The sequence below is a fragment of the Gopherus evgoodei genome, chromosome 10, assembly GCF_007399415.2.
Source record: "Gopherus evgoodei ecotype Sinaloan lineage chromosome 10, rGopEvg1_v1.p, whole genome shotgun sequence".
Lineage (NCBI taxonomy): Eukaryota > Metazoa > Chordata > Testudines > Testudinidae > Gopherus > Gopherus evgoodei.
In genome coordinates, this window is record NC_044331.1 from 60,624,881 (window position 1) to 60,645,268 (window position 20,388).

Below are 20,388 nucleotides of genomic sequence, written 5' to 3' on the forward strand. Positions count from 1 at the left end.
CTCAGGGTTGTTTTGTTTTTAGATCTTGTAGAAGGAAGTTTGAAGGTCATTTTTCCAAGTGAAAATAGCAAATTGGGAAAACTTCCAAGTCCCTTAAGAATTGTGCTGCTGAGACAATCTGCTCCCGGGTAGAAGAGGTGAGCGTTTGCCCCGGGGGCACCAGGAGGACAGATTCTGTGAAGAGAATAGCTTGCACAACCCCAGAGGAGCCACATCCGGGTACTGCCAACAAACTGAAGCCCGAATCCTGACACTTGTCCCATGCATGGGGCTCCCCACCCCTGCACACAGTTCTGTGGACTTCAAATGGGTTCTTGGCAGGGGGTTGCCAGAATTGGACCCAAATTGGCAGAAATTTTGCTAGAGCAGCTACACCCATGAGATTTCCATCGTTTCTCCCAAGCCTCATCAACTCCCCAGCCCCAGGGCCCCCACAGACCACAGCTGTTTTTTGGGAGGGAGCCCACAGGATTCCGCTCCACTTCTGCTTTCTTTAGGGGGCTGCCATATGGTACTGCCACTTCTACTTTCTCCTGAGGAGGGCACCAGCTCAGTCGGCTGCTCGTCCTAATCCAGTGCTGACCCCACACCTTCCTCCCCACCCATTAGCATGGAGTTGGGCAGTTCCCATGGGGCAGGTGGAGCTGGTGAAAAGGCTACATTTTTACCTTGTAGAAGTGATGCTTAGCCTTGTCTGGGGTTTGGATTCTGACACAGCACCCAGGATTGAGCCTAGCCATGTGAAGGCATTGCAGCTGGTGAGCACGATAGGTATGGCCTGGCATTACATAGGTACAGAAATAAGTGGGGTCGTTTAACTAGACAGAGCCTGGAGGCTGCCTGTCTGCACAAGACTCCTGCTGGCACTTTTTAACTCCCAAAGTGATGCCACAAAGCTGACAGGGGAATTACACCCCCCACCCCCATTATCCCAGCCCAGTTGGGCCCAGCCACAACCCTTATAAATAGAGCTGGTCAGGAATTTTTCAACAAAGTGCTTTGCTTTGTTGTTGAAAAATGCAGATTTGTGAAAACCAAAAATTTTTGTCAAGAAGAGTCAGCTCTGGCAAATTTCTCGACTTGAAAAATTTTGAAAAAGGGTTTGAAGTTGTCAAAATGTCCTGTTTTGGCATTCTTCAAGGAAAAAAAAGTTGGTTTTCTATAACTGCTTTTTCCCAATTTTTAGCTAATTATAGCAGTGGTCTCAACTAGGGGTACGCAGAGATCTGCCAAAGGGCACATCAACTCATCTAGATATTTGTCAAGTTTACAACAGGCTACATAAAAGACCTTAGTGAAGTCAGTGCAAACTAAAATTTCATAAAGAGAATGACTTGTTTTTACTGCTCTATACACTATAAAGTGAAATATAAGTACCGTATTTATATTCTAATTGATTTGTTTTATAATTGTATGGTAAAAAGGAGAAAATAGGCATTTTTTTCAGTAACAGTGTGCTGGGACACTTTTGTATTTTTGTCCTATTTTGTAAGCAAGTAGTTTTGAAGTGAGGTGAAACTTGGGGTACACAAGACAAATCCGACTCCTGAAAGGGCTACTGTAGTCTGGAAAAGTTGAGCCACTGAATTATAGCACAACTATTAAATATCGATCAAAACAAAACATTCTAATTGACCTGAAGGAATAATTGTGTCAGTTCAGGAATATTTTCAAAATTTTGATTTTTCAGCCTCTTCAGGATGGGGAAAAAAAAAATCCAAAATCTAAAAATAAACGTTTATGGGATGGGAAAGCCACTTTCCATCTATCTCTGTTTATGAACCAGGGTCCAGCTGTCCTTTCAGTTCTCCTGGCTCATTTCTTCTTAGATGGCTCCTCATAACATGGCCAGTTGTTAACCGCTATCCAACTGCGTAACAGCAATGACACACTGCAAGCAGCAGCAATTCAGGGCAACTATTGCACTTGGGCAGCTGAAATCGTCTAGCCTTCAGCTTTTGTGCCCGATGGCTCTAGTGGATTGGGAATTGGATTGGAATCCAAGGGAACCTGAGTTCTCAGTCTGGCTCTTCCACCGACTCACAGGATAAGTCACTTACCTGCTCTCTGCCTCAGTTTCCACATGCACATAATTGGGACAATTATACCAGCCTACCTCACAGGGTGGGGTGAGGATTAGTCAGTATTCGTTTGCATAGAGACCTAAATACACAGTGCTCTCACTATATACTAAACATTGTAATTGGTTATTACTACCCCCTCTGTGTGATCGTCGCCCATAAAATTGGGCTGAGCACATGACATGAGTGTCATACCTTGAGATGATGCACCAGTGGGCATTCTTTGCAGCCATACAGGAACAGAGGTGTTGCTAACACTTAGGAAAACCTTTCTTGCACATGAAGTACCAATAGGAAGTCTCTAGTCAACCAGTCTGGAATGCACGTCAACAATCATGGGTGAAGGGTGTTGGCTAATGATGTCCACCTATGCTACAGGTAGATATACTGACATCTAATTTCCTAAGTGCAGGTAAATTCCAGGCTGAGTTTTGTCCCCTCCTAACCCCCCATCTCTGATTGTGGCAATATCCCTTAGTGCAGTGGTTCCCAGTGCGGTGCCTGTGGGCACCATGGTGCCCGCCTGGGCATTTATGTGCGCTCTTCTAGTGCCCAGCAGGGGAAAGAAGCCGCAGCCCCACGCCTGCCGGGGACAGAGAACTCAGGCTGCAGGTGCCAGTGTTCTTGGTCCCAGGTAGGCGCAGGGCCACAGCTTAAGCCGGAGAGGAGCTGCGGCCCTGGGCCTGCCAGGGACAGAAAACTCTGAGGCTGCGGGCACCAGTGTTCCCTGTCCTTGTGGCTTCTCTCTGGATTCATATATTATGTAATATTAAATATGATTTTTTTTATTATTTAATGTACAAATACAAAATAAGCCTTGAAAAATTGTTGGTACTCGCCACACTCCTGAAAACATGAATGTGCTACTGGCCACAAAAAGTTTGGGGACCACTACCTCAGTGTAAGCTCTGGAGGCGGCTCCTGCTTACATTTAAATCAATGGCAAGACTCCCAGACTAGATAGTGCCACACCTGCTGTAGTTAAAGTCTATTATATTGCAAATGGAACACACTTCGGCTCCGGAATTCCATACACATCAAAGGTGGCTTGGGTAGGCCAAGTCATTGGGGCAATCGATTACTAGATCCATTGCACACCCAGGAGGGGTCTTGCTATTGCTGACCTAGCTTTGTTGTTTTGGCAAGAAAGGCTAGTCTAGTGATTACATCACTGGGCTGAGGCCCATGAGATCTAGGGTCAGTTCATCTCTGCCACAGACTGTGTGTGTGACCGTTGGCAAGTCACTTAATCACAGAATACCTCAGCTCCCGATTTATATATCGGGATAGTAGTATTTCCCTACCTGACCAGGACGTTAAGGTAAAGTAATTGTTTCAGAGCTGCTCAGACTATGGCGATAAGGGCCAGATACATAAATAGATATTTTGTATGCTGAAGAAAACTACTTTTTTCCAACAGCAAATTTCCAAAGCTTGCAAGAAGCGCTCATCACTTGGTCCAATGGAAAACATTAAATTGATTAATGTAATAAAGCAGCATGTTGGGTGTAACTGCTCACTGTGAAAAAGAACTGAAAATTTGCACAGCGATAGGGAACTGTTCTAGAGCCAGAAGAATCTATTAGAGGAGGGGGTAACAGTAACGGGAGACTTGGAAATGGCAGAGATGCTTAATGACTTCTTTGTTTCGGTCTTCACTGAGAAGTCTGAAGGAATGTCTAGTATAGTGAATGCTTACGGGAAGAGGGTAGGTTTAGAAGATAAAATAAAAAAAGAGCAAGTAAAAAATCACTTAGAAAAGTTAGATGCCTGCAAGTCACCAGGGCCTGATGAAATGCATCCTAGAATACTCAAGGAGTTAATAGGGGAAGTATCTGAGCCTCTAGCTATTATCTTTGGGAAATCATGGGAGACGGGGGAGATTCCAGAAGACTGGAAGGGGGCAAATATAGTGCCCATCTATAAAAAGGGAAATAAAAACAACCCAGGAAACTACAGACCAGTTAGTTTAACTTCTGTGCCAGGGAAGATAATGGAGCAGGTAATCAAAGAAATCATCTGCAAACACTTGGAAGGTGGTAAGGTGATAGGGAATAGCCAGCCTGGATTTGTAAAGAACAAATCATGTCAAACTAATCTGATAGCGTTCTTTGATAGGATAACGAGCCTTGTGGATAAGGGAGAAGCGGTGGATGTGATATACCTAGACTTTAGTAAGTCATTTGATACAGTTTCGCATGATATTCTTATAGATAAGCTAGGAAAGTACAATTTAGATGGGGCTACTATAAGGTGGGTGCATAACTGGCTGGATAACCGTACTCAGAGAGTAGTTGTTAATGGCTCCCAATCCTGCTGGAAAGGTATAACAAGTGGGGTTCCGCAGGGGTCTGTTTTGGGACCGGTTCTGTTCAATATCTTCATCAACGATTTAGATGTTGGCATAGAAAGTACGCTTATTAAGTTTGCGGACGATACCAAACTGGGAGGGATTGCAACTGCTCTGGAGGACAGGGTCAAAATTCAAAATGATCTGGACAAATTGGAGAAATGGTCTGAGGTAAACAGGATGAAGTTCAATAAAGATAAATGCAAAGTGCTCCACTTAGGAAGAAACAATCAGTTTCACACATACAGAATGGGAAGAGACTGTCTAGGAAGGAGTATGGCAGAAAGAGATCTAGGGGTCATAGTGGACCACAAGCTTAATATGAGTGAACAGTGTGATACTGTTGCAAAAAAAGCAAACATGATTCTGGGATGCATTAACAGGTGTGTTGTAAACAAGACACGAGAAGTCATTCTTCCGCTTTACTCTGCGCTGGTTAGGCCTCAACTGGAGTATTGTGTCCAGTTCTGGGCACCACATTTCAAGAAAGATGTGGAGAAATTGGAGAGGGTCCAGAGAAGAGCAACAAGAATGATTAAAGGTCTTGAGAACATGACCTATGAAGGAAGGCTGAAGGAATTGGGTTTATTTAGTTTGGAAAAGAGAAGACTGAGAGGGGACCTGATATCAGTTTTCAGGTATCTAAAAGGGTGTCATCAGGAGGAGGGAGAAAACTTGTTCACCTTAGCCTCCAATGATAGAACAAGAAGCAATGGGCTTAAACTGCAGCAAGGGAGATTTAGGTTGGACATTAGGAAAAAGTTCCTAACTGTCAGGGTAGTTAAACACTGGAATAGATTGCCTAGGGAAGTGGTGGAATCTCCATCTCTGGAGATATCTAAGAGTAGGTTAGATAAATGTCTATCAGGGATGGTCTAGACAGTATTTGGTCCTGCCATGAGGGCAGGGGACTGGACTCGATGACCTCTCGAGGTCCCTTCCAGTCCTAGAGTCTATGAGTCTATGAGTCTATGAGATCACCTCTTAGTCCGAGCTCCTGCACAGAACAGGCCAGGGATTTCACCCAGTGATTGCTGCCATTAGCCCAACAATGGGTGGTTTGACTACAGCGTCCTTAAAACAAAAAACCAAAACAAGACAGACATCCAACCACGAGTTAAAGAATCCAAGTGATGGAGAATTAACCACATCCCTTGGTAATTTGTTCCAATGAATAATTAATTACACACACAGTAAAAAATATGCACCTTAAATTAACCCTCTCGAAAGGGCTGATAGTTCAACACAACATTTGCTGAGAAGGGAAACTTTTTATTCCAGTGACACAGATTTTCTTCTAGGTTTTGACAAGCAACAGCTCAGTGGATTTTTGAAAGTAACATGCTATGGGGAGGTTTTGTTTGTTTTAGTTATCACAAAAAATATCAGTTATTTCTCTCTCCCTTTTATCTTTTCAGCAAATGACATTAGAGGTGATTTCAGAGAGAATTTTCTCGCTTATCAAATGAGCAGCTCTAACGACACAGCTTCGCTCCATGACGTTTCCAATAACTAATACTAGTTGTAATCCATCCGCATTCTGAAGAAACCCAATATTGAACAGGAACACAGGGTATTTCTTTCTTAGAATTTAGAAGTTGGAATGTACATACTTGATCATGACTCATTTGATGAATCAGACTCAGTTTCATTGCAGAGTTAATGAAAACAAATAGCTCTTTATTATAAATAATAAGTAATAATAATGAGAGTTTCCCTCCAAGAACACTTTGCAAACATTCACTGATTAACTCTGACATCATCCCTGTGAGGTAGGTAAGTGCACATTGTTCTTATTTTAGAGATGGGGAAACAGAGGCAGAGAGATTAGGTGGCTGGGCCCATGCTACATGGTTGTAAGTGTCATAATGGGGATTAGAACTCAGGTATTGCTAGCACCCAGCCCTGTGCTCTGAACATACAACCTTGCCTGTTTTGTCACCGCATAGGCTCCAAAATTCCTTTTAAAACTAATCATCATCATCATCAAATATAATGGAAGCTTAGTGGAGTTTCTCATATAAAGAAGCTATCATTTTAAGGACACTCTAGTCTTTTATCTCAATGCAAGTTCAAAGAGCCAGGACTGTGAATTCTGGGAGCAGGCTTACCACGGAAAGTCCTTAACTGAGCACTGAGGGCTGACTGTTACTTGTGATTGAATTTTCCTTTGTGCTACCATTTCTAGGCAAACTGGAGAGATGCCTTGCGAGAAGAGAGAGGTAATGATTCCTATGACCGTGTTTGAAACTAACCCAGAGCCCTATGCACCAAAAGGTAGGTGGGCTTGGTTGTGGAAGTTTCAGAAAGTGTTCTTGATTAGCAGTTTTGCTGCTGGATTGTATACCTTGGAATAATACATCCTCAGTGCTGCCTCAGAGAGAAGGCATTCACTCTTGAAGTGCTGTCTTTTCAATGCAATGGTTGTCAGGAGAGGCCAGCAGCGAAGGGAATGAGGATTAACTGGAGACCCCCAGGGGCTTCAGTACTGGGTCCTTGTGTGGCATCTTTCTAGCAAACTGTGCACCCATCATAGGAACATAGACATACGGGGTATATGTATCTCATAGGCCTCTGCACACTGGAGCATAATACATAGGGTCCTGAGTTGGGGCAGGAGCAGAGCAGGCTGGAAGGCCAGACGGGGACGTTAATAATAGCCATTACTGCACAGCAAGCTAGTGCACTGTAGATTCACACCCTGTCTTGCTGCACAGTAAAGTCCTGTGCAGGTAAGCCCCAAGTCCCTGCTCAGCTGTAGGTGTATGAAGAGGGAGTGGTCAGGGAGCTGGATAGATCAGGTTTGGTTTTATTCAGAAGACATAGTTTGCTGAAGCTCCTTTCTACTTTTCTGTCCCCTCCATAGCTGGAAAATGCTTCATGCTTTCCTCCAACACATTGTGCTTACCAACAAAGCCAAAAAGCCCTTTAGATCACATTGTGCTTACCAACAAAGCCAAAAAGCCCTTTAGATCACATCCTTATTCTCCTGGTCTAGTCACTGTTATGGCACGATCAGCATAGGCACAGCTCACTACAGACTCTGTAGCCCCTGTAAGCTCTTTCCACAGCTCAATGCCATTCTGCCAATCAGGGACTTGAACTCCCCTCTCGCATGAGGATATGGAGGATTCTGGCAGTAGGTTCAGTGACATTTTCTAGCATCATTCCTATCATTAAAGCGCGGGCCGTTGAGTGGCTGATTCAGCGCTGGGTAGCCACAGAAGGGGTGCAGGACACTTCTTAGAAAATTGAACCACAACCTTAGGTCTGGTCTACACTATGCGTTTAAACCGATTTTAGCAGCATTAAACCGATTTAACGCTGCACCCTCCACACAACGAGACCCTTTATATCGATATAAAGGGCCCTTTAAACCGGTTTCTGTACTCCTCCCTGACGAGAGGAGTAGCGCTGAAATCGGTATTACCATATCTGATTAGGGTTAGTGTGGCTGCAAATCGATGGTATTGGCCTCCAGGCGATATCCCACAGTGCACCATCGTGACCGCTCTGGACAGCAATCTGAACACGGATGCAGTGGGCAGGTAGACAGGAAAAGCCCCGTGAACTTTTGAATTTCATTTCCTGTTTGCCCAGCGTGGAGCACGGGTGGCGATGCAGTCCCAAATCCAAAAAGAGCTCCAGTATGGACCGTACGGGAGATACTGGATTTGACCGCTGTATGGGAAGACAAATCTGTTCTATCTGAGCTCCATTACAGAAGACAAAATGCCAAAGCATTTGAAAAAAAATCTCCAGGCTACGATACAGAGTTCACAGCACAATGCTGTGTGACAAGCGTAACGGAAAGCCAAAGAATCAAATGGACGCTCATGGAGGGTGGGGGGGTACTGAGGACTCCAGCTATCCCACAGTCCCCAGCAGTCTCCGAAAAGTATTTGCATTCTTGGCTGAGCTCCCAATGCCTGTAGGGTCAAACACATTGTCTGGGGTAGTTCAGGGTATAGCTCATTAATTTACCCCCCTCCCCCCCGTGAAAGAAAAGGGGAAAAAATCATTTCTTTACTTTTTTCAATGTCACCCTACGTCTACTGCATGCTGCTGGTAGACACGATGCTGCGGCAGTGAACAGTAGTATCCTCTCCCCTCCCCTCCCCTTCCCTCCGGCAGACGGTACAATATGACTGCTATCCGTCGTCACCATCAGCCTGTGAGTGCTCCTGGCTGGCCTCAGGTGAGGTCGGCCGGGGGCACCTGGGTAAAAATAGGAATGACTCCCGGTCATTCCCAGTAGATGGTACAGAACGGCTGGTAACCATCTTCATCATAGCAACTTGGGGCTGAGCTCCATCAGCCCCCTTCCTTTCATGTGTAAAGAAAAGATTCTGTACTGCCTGGACTATCATAGCAGCAGGATGCTGGGCTCCTCTCCGCTGCACCGTTTAATGTCCTGCCTGGACTATCATAGCAGCTGGAGGCTGCCTCCCCCTCATTTTATCTCACTAAAAAGTCAGTGTTTCTTATTCCTGCATTCTTATCACTTCATCACACAAATGGGGGGACACTGCAATGGTAGCCTAGGAGGGTTAGGGGAGCAGGGAAGCAACGGGTGGGGTTGTTGCAGGGGCACCCCCTAGAATGGCATGTAGCTCATCATTTCTGCGGGATCTGACACAGAGCAGCTGTGCTCTCTGGTACACTGGTTCTCTAGTACACTTGCACCATATTCTAGGCAGGACTGACTCTATTTTTAGATACCATAAAAGAGGGATTGACTCGGGGAGTCATTCCCATTTTTGTCTTTGCGCCCTCAGCCAACCTCAGCCAGGGGCACCCATGACAGCAGCAGATGGTATAGAACGACTGATAACCATCATCTCATCACCAATTTACAATAGCATGGCAGACGGTACAGAACAACTGATAACCGTCTCTGCTATCTTGCAAAGGCAAATGAATGCTGCTGTGTAGCGCTGCAGTACCGCCTCTTTTAGCAACATCCAGTAGACATACGGTGACAGTAAAAAAAAAGCTGAACGGGCTCCATGGTTGCCGTGCTAGGGCGTCTGCCAGGGCAATCCAGGGAAAAAGGGCAAGAAATGATTGTCTGCCGTTGTTTTCACGGAGGAAGGAATGACTGTTTTTGCACCATCATGCATTGGGGTCTCAATCCAGAATTCCAGTGGGCCAGGGAGATTGCGGGAACTATGGGATAGCTACGGGATAGCTACCCACAATGCTACGCTCCAGAAATCGACGTTAGCTTCAGACCATGGACGCACACCACTGAATTAATGTGCTTAGTGTGGCCGCATGCACTCAACTTTATACAATCTGTTTTACAAAACTGGTTTATGTAAAATCGGAATAATCCCGTAGTGTAGACATACCCTTAGACTAGACAGGCTTTGCAGAGCCACCCAGAGGGGGGACAAGTGGGGCAATTTGCCCTGGGCCCCACAGGGGCCCCATGAGCCGCTCTGGGTTTTCGGTGGCACTTTGGTGGCTGGCCCTTCACTCGCTCCGAGTCTTCAGCAGCGGGGCCTTCAGTGCAGCCGAAGACTTGGAGCAAGTGAAGGACCCGCTGAAGCCTCAGAGTGCCACCCAGTGAGTGGAAGCAGCCCAAGCAGCGAGGGGGGGAAAAAAAAAGCCATGATTGGCGGCATTTAGGCTGCTCTACTGCCGCCGCTTCATTCTTCGGCGGGTCCTTCCCATCGCTGAATTGCCGCCGAAGACCCAGCCGTGCCCCAGGGCCCCTGAATCCTCTGGGCAGCCCTGAGGCTTTGCCCCAAATTCTGTGCTGCAGCTGCTTTATGCCACCCCATAAGCAGAGACTGGCCCTAGAGCTGGCATATCTGGCTTCAGTAGGATCATCTCAGTATGGAGGAACCTTCCGGTGGCATAGAACAACCATGGTGGCTCCTGTCCCGACCCCTGGGGAGCAGCCCAGCACACAGCTGGCCCAGGATCAGGGGAAATGCAAAGGTAAGCTTTGAACACCTTTGTATTCCCCATCCTGAACTGTGCTGTCTGCTTCTCAGCTGCAGCCCAGGTGTGGCCATATGTCCTTATGCTAGATGGTGTTTAAAAACCCTGTGCTCTTTCTACTCCTCCTTCCTTCCCTTTCCCCAGTACTGCTGTTTGGTATTGTGGCAGGCTAGTTCCAGGGAGGCTAATGCTTGTTGGCTAGAGTAGGACCTTGCTCCTGAGCAGGACCAGTGCAGCCAGTGGGCCAGCTAGGGATCAGAGAGCCACAAGGTATGACAGACTATGCCTGTGGACCTACACACCTTACCTGTTGGAAGTGATGGAACAAGAAGCAGCACAGGGATAGAAACCTCCCCTTGTTGCACTAGTTGTAGGAAGGCTGGCCAGTATTTGATCTAATAAATCATCAGTTAAACTGGGCCAAGAAACCTACAGGTGGACAGTCCAATTGCTTTGTACTGTTGTATGGTTCTGAATGGTAGGTCTGCTGAGGCCGAGTTCTCAAACAGGGGATGATTTGGTCATGACCTACAAGTACTTACCTGCGGGAGAGATTTCCGATAGTGGGAGGCTCTTTAAAGGCACAACGAGGTCCAGTGGTTGAAAGTGAGACAAATTCAGACTAGGAATGAAGCACACACTTTTTAAGCAGTACAGGTGATTAACCGCTGGGACAATTTAGCTAGGGATATGGTGGATTTTCCATCACTTGAAGTCTTTAAATCACAACTGGATGCCTTTCTAAAAGTTAGGCTATAGCTCAAACAGAAGTGATAGTGAAATTACTGGGGGAGGTTCTCTGGCTTATGCTCTGCTGCCAGATGAGACTAGATACAATGGTCCCTTCTGGTCTTACAATCTGTTAATCAAACTGGCCCGGGGTGGCTTCACTAAGGTTGTAACTGGTTCCATATCTTGCATTACATTCGACCCATGATAGGACTCTTGTGAGCTACAGTACCGCGACACCTTTCCAAGAAGCTACTGTTCAAAATTCCAAATGGGTGTTTAAGAGAAAGTGGCTTGTGCACCTTTATATGGTTTTATTCCATTTTTCTTATTACAGAGGATTGTTGTTGCCCTTCTGCCCCACCGTATTCATGCCACGAATCATCAACCCCTGCTGGTAAGTACTGGGAATGCTTGTTCCTGAAGATGCCCAGAGCTCTGGCATATGAACCCAGGCCTTCAGAACAACTGCTGTAGATTTTACAATGGGAGAGGGGGACTTTGATCCAGGTGGGTCTAGGAGGAGGAGAATTCATCCCGTAAAAGTTACGGGGAAACCCTACATGACTCTGTCCCCGTCACTCCTTTTCCACACAAGCCACTCCCATGAGCAAACCCCACTCTGGATGCCTGGATTCACACCTCTCCATGTGTCACTCTGAACAAGAAGATGCCAAGCAAACTTCAGTCAGTTTGGACTCAACCAAGGGTAAACCTTTAACAGATTTTGAACAGAACAGGCAGATGAGATTGATCTTATTCATATGCAATTATAGAAATGAATGGGGGGGAAGTGGCAAGGCAAGACATCAGTGAAGCATAATGGTTCTGTTCTGAATCACATTTTATTTATCGTTTCTTCCTAGAAACAATCTATGTGGTGTCTCAGCCTCCAATCATCGTAGCAGGAATCTTTACAAGCAAGCCAGCAGGAACAATATGTCCAAGCTGTCGCCAACCCATTACCACAGAGATTGTCTACAGAGTGGGTAGACTGACTTTCCTCCTAAGCACTGCCATGTGCTGTCTTGGGTGAGCATTGAGTTTATTTTGGAGATTCTTTATAGCACAATGGTTAAAAGGTTATTTCTACCCCAGTATATAGTTATAGCAGGGGCTTAGCTGCTAATGGCTGCATAGCTAAGTCCCAGTGTGAGTGCAGTCCCATATACACTGTATGACCTTATTAGGATGTACTCAGTGTGGTTATGTGGGATGCAAGTCATAGCTGAATTTAAATTATGTCGTTACCTCCTCATTAGCCAAACAGAATTTGTACAGCCCTGTCCACCTTCCTGTCAACATTTCTGAACCACATAATATCTCAGCATGTTCTCATGCAGCTCCTAGAATAGTGGGCAATATCTCTAATCTTGCTTGAGGTCACATGATAACTCCTGTGAGCATCTAAGCAAGGGCCATGTAACCTCTACCCCAACAGTAAACACTGCACCCACTTTAAGCCTCTTTCATGTTGAGCTGTTCCCATTATCACAGGCCAGGCTAGCCTGCGTCATGCCAACTAGATTATCTCCTGGTGGAATGCTTCAAAACCACATTCTCCCAGGAGCGTTCCTCATGCTAGCTAGAGAATATTCTCTCTGCAAAATGTTTTACATCCATACCACTGAGACAAAAATGCTCTTTGTACCAATAAAGAGCCAGAGTAAAAGTGCACAATGAAGCTATCAAAACTGAAACGCTCATGCTGAAAGTAGAGACTGACCTGAAGTCAGCAGCAAGATGAGAAATAAGCCCTAACATGTTGGTTAACACCTTTCTGTACATTTCTTATATCCCATTCTGCTCTAGATGCAATATGGGATGCTGCCTCATCCCTTTCTTCATGAAAAGGTTCAAGGACGTAGACCATTATTGCCCACGCTGCCGGTTTCATATCTACAGATACAATAGACTATAGAAAGCCAAGCCAAGCCACGGAGACTTTCAAGCCCAATTCACATTGTTTTGCTATTGATGTAAGAACTCATAAATAAATCTTTTTCTGTGAAATATGCAAAGGTAGGCCTCAATCCTGCAGTGAATTCCTCAGAGATCTCAGCGTCAGGACATTAGATTGTTGAACTGATTTTTGAAAACACCTTTAGAAATAGTTTCATGTCAATGTGCCACATAAGTTTTATTTCATTGTTTGGATATTGTTGCCTTAAGCTGTGATCTGACTGGTGCATAATTATTTTGGTGCTATTGTACCTATTCTTAAATCCTCAGATGGAACATGGACGGGATGTAACCTCTCCCATCCTCGCTCATGCTTCTAAACCCTCCACTTATTAAAAAGTTTTGAAATACACATTTTAGATCAGAGTTTAATCTCTGACCCATCAAGACCTATTGGCCTCTGTTTTTGTTAGGCCTAAAGCTTGGGTCAACCTAGCTACATCACTCAAGGCTGTGAAAAACTTCCCATGCTGCATGACGTAGTTAGATTGACCCATTGTAGATGCAGCTAGGTCCAAAGAAGAGGTGGATTAAGCAAGCAACAGAAGCCCGACTTCCATCGCTGTAGGAAATGTTTACACTACAGTAGCGCAGCTGCAGCACCGTAGCGCTGACATGGTCTTGTTCTAAGCTCTTTGGGCTAAGAAATCTTATGTTTGTACAACACCCAGCACTAAGATGGGGATTCTGGCTTGTACTGTACTGTAACTGTGTATTATTCATGTGAACAATTATGAATTATGAAACTGAGGTTTCAGACCATATTATTTATGGGGCAGAAATAAACCTGTTTGTTTAACAATTCCAGCAGCATTCCCCTTTTCTCTCTTGGTTCTGTGATCTACATTGTGTCCCGGGCAGACTGACACGCCACCTGCCACCTTGTTTACACTACAGCATCACCCCAAAACCAGTGGGGAGGGGGGGAGAAATCACATGTATCGGTAACAGACAAAAAGCATTAACTGTCCCTTTAAAACTTCCCCTCAACACCTCACTCTTCCCAGTCCAACCCACCTCCACCACTGACAAAGCTACACCTCCCAAAGATTGACCCCCCTGTCATAAACAGATAGCTAAGGGTTAATGTTCTTTTACCTGTAAAGGGTTAACACAGGGAACCAAACACCTGACCAGAGGACCAATCAGGAAACAAGACTTTTTCAAATCTGGGTGGAGGGAAGTTTTGGGTCTGAGTCCTTTGTCTTGGGTCTGACCCTCTCGGCTCTGAGAGTGATTTTTCTATCTCCTGCCTTTCTAATCTTCTGTTTCCAAGTTGTAAGTACAAGGATAGTAAGACAATAGGTTTATATTGTTTTCTTTTGTATTTACATGTGTGTAGTTGCTGGAATGTTTTAAATTGTATTCTTTTGGAATAAGGCTGTTTATTCATTTTTTTTCCTTTAAGCAATTGACCCTGTATATTGTCACCTTAATACAGAGATCCTTTTATGTCCTTTTTTTCATTCTTTTTATATAAAGCTTTCTTTTTAAGATCTGTTGGAGTTTTTCTTTAGTGGGGACTCCTGGGAATTGAGTCTGCAGCTCACCAGGGAATTGGTGGGAGGAAGAAGTCAGGGGGAAAATCTCTTTGTGTTAGATTTACTAAGCCTGACTTTGCATACCCTCTGGGTGAGGGGGGAGAGAGGTTAGCTCTCTCGGTGCTTGTGTTTCAAGGACTTGAAACAGGGAGGGTGGAATCCCTCTGTTTAGATTCACAGAGCTTGCTTCTGTATATCTCTCCAGGAACCCAGGGAGGGAACACCTGGAGGGGAGGAGGGGGAAGGGAAATGGTTTATTCCCCTTTGTTGTGAGACTCAAGGAATCTGAATCTTGGGGTCCCCCAGGGAAGGTTTTGGGGAGACCACAGTGAGCTAGGCACTGTATAATTCCTGGCTGGTGGCAGCAATTACTAGGTCCAAGCTGGTAACTAAGCTTGGAGGTTTTCATGCTAACACCCGTATTTTGGATGCTAAGGTCCAGATCTGGGAAGAAATGTTATGACCCCCCTCATTAACTATTTATTGTGCCTCCTTTGCACACTAGAGGTTTGTAAGGTAAAGGAAGGGCCAATTTACCATCCCACCATGCTCCCAGTTTGACGACGTGAAGCAATGTTAAAGGCAGCCGTTTTAAAGCCAATACAAAGGAAATATGCCACAGAGGCAGAACTCAGCTTGAACCAGTCCCTCCTTTCCACACAACAGCTCCTGCAAGGCCCCTGAATTTAACCTTAGTGTATCGATGACACTGATGGTCAGTGATGGCTGAAAGCTACACGCTATGTTATAGTTATGACATTGCCTGGGTTTTCCTAGTGTGTAATTAACCTTTCATCAGATTTGTTTCAGATTCTAGTTATATTAATATTTACCCCATAGCCCCCATCAGTGACGGTCCCTTGCTTTGTAAATGAAAACACTGAGTATGCTAATGGTACAACTATTTGCACTGACTGCATAAAGGGACCATGCAGCCTCAGCTGTCCAGCAGCAGCAGCAGCAGTAAATGTTTATTCTTATCCAAAGAGAGAAACTTTGAGGAGGACATTTTATTTTTCAGACCTTTAACATTAAAATGTTTCTATGCTACTGTAACAGGGTCAGCTGCCTCTGAAGAGCCCCTTTGTGGCCTGGCATGGCTCTGTAGCCCCCTGCCTCATCTTTCTCCTCATTCAGGTGCGTTCAGTAACTCCACAAGGGCTTGCATCTAATAGCAATGCCCCCGATAACATCTGGTTTATTAACATAAAGTAACTCAAAATACAGTCTCCTCTGCCCCAGTCTCACAGTGGGCAGAGCCCCTCCTCCCTCTGTCTTCAAGTTCTCAAGGTGAGCACAGCTTTTCAGTGCTTCCCAGGCTCTGCTCAGTCTCTGCCCTCAGCACACTCTGAGCTCCTTTAAACACTCCCGTCTCTCTTCTGATCAGCCACTCTCCGGCCTGCGTACTTGGAGTCATCTCCTGCTCTCTCTCTCTGCAGAAACTCCTAGACGTTTCTACCTGCAGCTTCTCCACATGCTCACAGACCCCAACCCTCTGGCCAAGGACCTCCTGCACTCTACACCCTCTGCCACAGCTTCCTCTCCCCAGTTGGGGGAAGGGGTAGCTCAGTGGTTTGAGCATTGGCCTGTTCTAAACCCAAGGTTGTGAGTTCAATCCTTGAGGGGGCCACTTAGGGATCTGGGGCAAAAATCAGTATTTGGTCCTGCTAGTGAAGGCAGGGGGCTGGACTTGATGACCTTTCAGGGTCCTTCCCAGTTCTAGAGATTGGTATATCTCCTATTATTATTTGCCCTCTTTTCACAGTGACTGGCTGTCCTCTACCAGGCCCCATTGGAAGGGTGTTAATGAGGCACAGGTTGGCTGGACCAGTTCCCTCCTAAAAGTGCCAGTCCACCCCATGACAACTACAGAATCATTACAATTGGTAGACGTGGAGAATGGGCACCTCCAATGGCCCTTTGCTTGTCTTCTCCACAACAGAGGGGGTCAAACACTGTCAGCTACAGTCTCTAAGAGTCTCGTCCTTGCATGCCGTTTGGGCTGGCTGCTCTGAAAGAATCCCTTTAGCTACTCAGCATGTGTTTCAGTACATCCTACTTAGCTAATTCAGTTGGTTTGACTGAGTAGCTAAAACAATGTAAGCTGTATCTTTTGTTAAGTGCCTAAGCAGTATATTACACCAGATTGCATAAACAAGGCTAATATGATTTCACAGATGTTTTGGTTGTTCTTAAATCCTGCAGATCTGTAAACTTCCCAGATTTGCTTTAGCAGAAATGTACAAACTCCAATAATTATTAGAATTACAGTGGTGGACAAAGGCCCCAACAGCAATCAGGGCTACATTGTGCAAGGTGCTGTATAAACACACTAGAACAGTCCTCCCCTCAAAAACCGTCTTTGCTAAACAGACAAGAGACACAGAGGAAGGATTATCCCCATTGCACAGAGGGGAAACCGAGGCAGAGAGAGACTAAGTGACTTCTCCAAGGTCACGCAAGCAGCCAGTCCTAAAGCCAGGAATAGAATCCACATGTCAAGTTCCAGCCCAGTAAACTGCATAAAATGTCACTAGATTAAAGTAAACAGAAAACCAGCCAAGGGACCACCTCAGCAGTTTGCCTGCCAGAGCCAAAAAATAGAGCTGTGACATTGAGCAGGCAGGCAGCTCTGAGTGATGTCTGCAGGTTTAATGTAGCACAGGCATCTTGCTGCATTCAATTCCTCCCAGGCTGGCAGAGCTGCCCATGCAGTTGTCTGCAGGCAGACAGTGGGTGCCAAGTCAAGTCATATTGAGCACTTAGCATTTGTTAAGCACCTTGAACGTGTAAGTAAATGTCAACATCTCTTGGAGGCAGCAGAGTTAGCCACATGTTACTAATTGGGAAACTGGCACGGTGAGTTAATCTATTCATGAGTGGGCAGGTATTAGGAATGTAGATGGGCCAAGAAGCTTAGTTCAGAACAAGAACTTCAGGGTTTTGGTTCCAGCAGATACCCCGATTTGGGAAGTGCTAGAAGGCCACTCAGCCATTTAAAGTTCCCTTTGAATTAAGTACCTGCCTACAATTCACTGGTATAGAATCAGACTCCAGGCTAAGAGCTATGTGCTAGAGAGGCAGTGTGAATAGAGCTGGGATCTAGTCTTGACTCTGCCACTGATCTGCTGTGTGAGTGCAGGCAAGACATGTCCCCTCTCCATGCCTCAGTTTACCCATCTTTAAAATGAGGATAGTGACACTGACCTCCTTTGTAAAGCACTTGGAGATCTACTGATGCAAAAGTGCTATGTAAGAGCTGGGTGTTATTGCAGACTGGGGATGGAGAGAGGAACTAGCTCCCTGAAGGACCTGACACAGAGTAACTTTCCTCCCTCTACTCTTCTGCACATCTCTCTGCCTCAGAAATACTTGGGGAACATAAGAACGGCCATAATGAGTCATACCAAAGGTCCATCTAACCCAGTATCCTGTCTTCTGACAGTGGCCAATGTCAGGTACCTCAGAGGGAATGAATAGAACAGGTAATCATCAGGTGACCCATCCTGTTGCCCATTCCCAGCTTCTGGCAAACAGAGGCTAGGAACACCATCCCTGCCCATCCTGGCTAATAGCCATTGATGGATCTATCCTCCATGAACTTTAGTTCTTTTTTGAACCCTGTTATAGACTTGGCCTTTACAACATCCTCTGGCAAAAAGTTCCACAGGTTGATTGTGCATTGTTTGAAGAAATACTTGCTTTTGTTTGTTTTAAATCTGCTGCCTATTAATTTCATTTGGTGACCCCTAGTTCTTGTTTTTCGACCCCTAAACACAAAGACTAGAGGTCATTAAATGAAATTAATAGGCAGCAGGTTTATTAAAAATATTCAAACCTGATTTTCATTCCCTCTTGAGGCTTCCACTACCATACTCAAACACCAGCTGCTCTCCCCTTCAGCTAGCTAGCTTTCATGAACAGTCTCGAAGAATTATAGGAAGGTGTAATTCTGAATGTAATTTTTCTGTAATTTTTAAATTGTTTCACAATGTGTTTTTAACTGTAAGCTCCAACTCCTTACTCAAGCACCTTTCCCCACATCTGAATACTAATGATTTTACATCAGAATGTGCTGAAAATGTTTGCCCAACAGGCTTGCAGGCAAGGCAATGAAACCGTCCCCTACAACTTGTGCTCTTTCCACCTCATAAGCTAAAATGGAACGTTGCTCTTTATCCTGAGAGGAGAAAACATAGCAAGGGGATGTTGCAGTAAGGGGTCTATATGAGAAGGGGCAAAGATCAATTGATGCCCTGTGTCAGTGCTCCCCAGACTGAGGAGGGCAGGTTGTATCACTAGCCAGTTCAAGAATTGGGCTAATAAAGCCCCAGCCCTTTAAGTAACAAAGAGCCTCCCAAAGAACCATGTAGCAAACCTCAGCCAAACCTCTGCTATCAGGGTTACTTATCCCAGCAACACTTCCTAGGGTTAATCCTTTCAAAGCAGCACATGACTTACATGCACCACTTCCTGGCTCCCTACTAGTTCTTACACGGAAATACATGGCTCATCTCTGCAAATTCCAAATAAAACAAAGTAACAGCAATTGCTCCTAACAGCTGCCCCATTTTCAGGCTCACAGAGTCCTATGGAGTTTACCTTCTCTTCACACTGCTCCTTTCCTTTCCCCTGTCCCCCTGCATCAGATTGATCAGCCAGAGTATAGGGAAGGCAGCCAGATCTTTGATCCCCTACAGCTGTTTGTACTCTTGCCTGAATTTGTCTACACTGAGCACAGACAGCTATGGTTCTTCTAAGGGAAAGGAAGTTAGTTAACCATTTCCCTGCCAATCCAGCAATGGGGTCTGTGCTCCCCATCAGAGAGGTGTTGACAGTTTCTCATTACATATATGGTTTCACACTTGCTCTGTCATAAAAGTATGATAAGGCTTTAGATAGGCATGTGGGAAAGCCAAGGTCAGTTCCAGGTTCTTGGTCCCCACATCAGCATCAAAACCATCGGAGGTGTCCCCATCCTGTCTGTCAGCAGACAGGGAGGATGATCTAGTAGCAAGCTGGGGCTTGGGAGACATGGTTCAATTCCCCACTCTGCCACAAACTTCCTGTGTGACCTTGGGCTAGTCACCTAGTACTGCTGCCCCAGAACCGCAAAGGTAATTAGGCACCTACTTCCATTCATTTCAACGGGAGTTAGGCAAATAAATACCTTTGAGAGTTTGGACTTCTGGGCCTTAGTTTCCCATCTGTAAAATGGGCACAATAAGGGTGTTGTAAAGATAACTACATTAAAGATTGTGAGGTACTCAGGTACTGTGAGTAGGACAAGGGGTATAACATTAATGACATGTTGACCCCATCCCTTGAACCCTAAGGCCCCATCCACCTGTCATCATAAGACCCCACCCCTGGGGTATTAGCTCCAGGGCCAAGACAGAGAGATGACTGGAAGCCAGGGGTGGTATGAGACTCCTCTGAGAACTCCTCACATCACCCTCTATCAGTTAGAGCTGGTTTCAGCCCCAAACAGGGCAGGTACCAGGGAGGAATGACCTGCCCATGAGAGCATCGTGTGACTGAGAACTCCCCTCACAGCCCTTTACCAATTGGCAAAGGTTTCACCCTCTTAGGCCATCCCAGAAGGGAAATGTGTACCAATCAGAAAAGATGTAGTACAAGGGTCTAGGCCGGAACCCCATGATCTCTGGAGCTCGACAGTTGGCCAGCCATCAGCACTGCCCCAGAAGTCCCAATGCTGCATGGAAGAGTCCAGCTCATTTCAAGAACACGTTTTTCAGAAATCATGGAAACA

The 20,388-nt window shown here is 45.5% G+C and overlaps 1 protein-coding gene across 1 annotated transcript; it reads left to right on the forward strand.

Annotated features, from left to right (window-relative positions):
* The first annotated feature begins 6,632 nt into the window (after positions 1 to 6,632).
* On the forward strand, positions 6,633 to 13,033 carry LOC115658978 (cell death-inducing p53-target protein 1-like). The gene is made up of 4 exons (XM_030578603.1): positions 6,633 to 6,708; positions 11,450 to 11,509; positions 11,979 to 12,144; positions 12,925 to 13,033. Exons 1-4 carry the CDS (start codon positions 6,633 to 6,635, stop codon positions 13,031 to 13,033), a joined length of 411 nt encoding a protein of 136 aa, XP_030434463.1.
* The last annotated feature ends 7,355 nt before the right edge of the window (positions 13,034 to 20,388 follow it).

Excerpts from the sequence above, each read along its gene's own strand:
- LOC115658978 (XM_030578603.1), top strand. The coding sequence starts at position 6,633 with ATGCCTTGCGAGAAGAGAGAGGTAATGATTCCTATGACCGTGTTTGAA. Across the intron at positions 6,709-11,449 it reads AGAGCCCTATGCACCAAAAG|AGGATTGTTGTTGCCCTTCT; the intron begins GTAGGTGGGCTT and ends TTCTTATTACAG. Across the intron at positions 11,510-11,978 it reads CGAATCATCAACCCCTGCTG|AAACAATCTATGTGGTGTCT; the intron begins GTAAGTACTGGG and ends GTTTCTTCCTAG.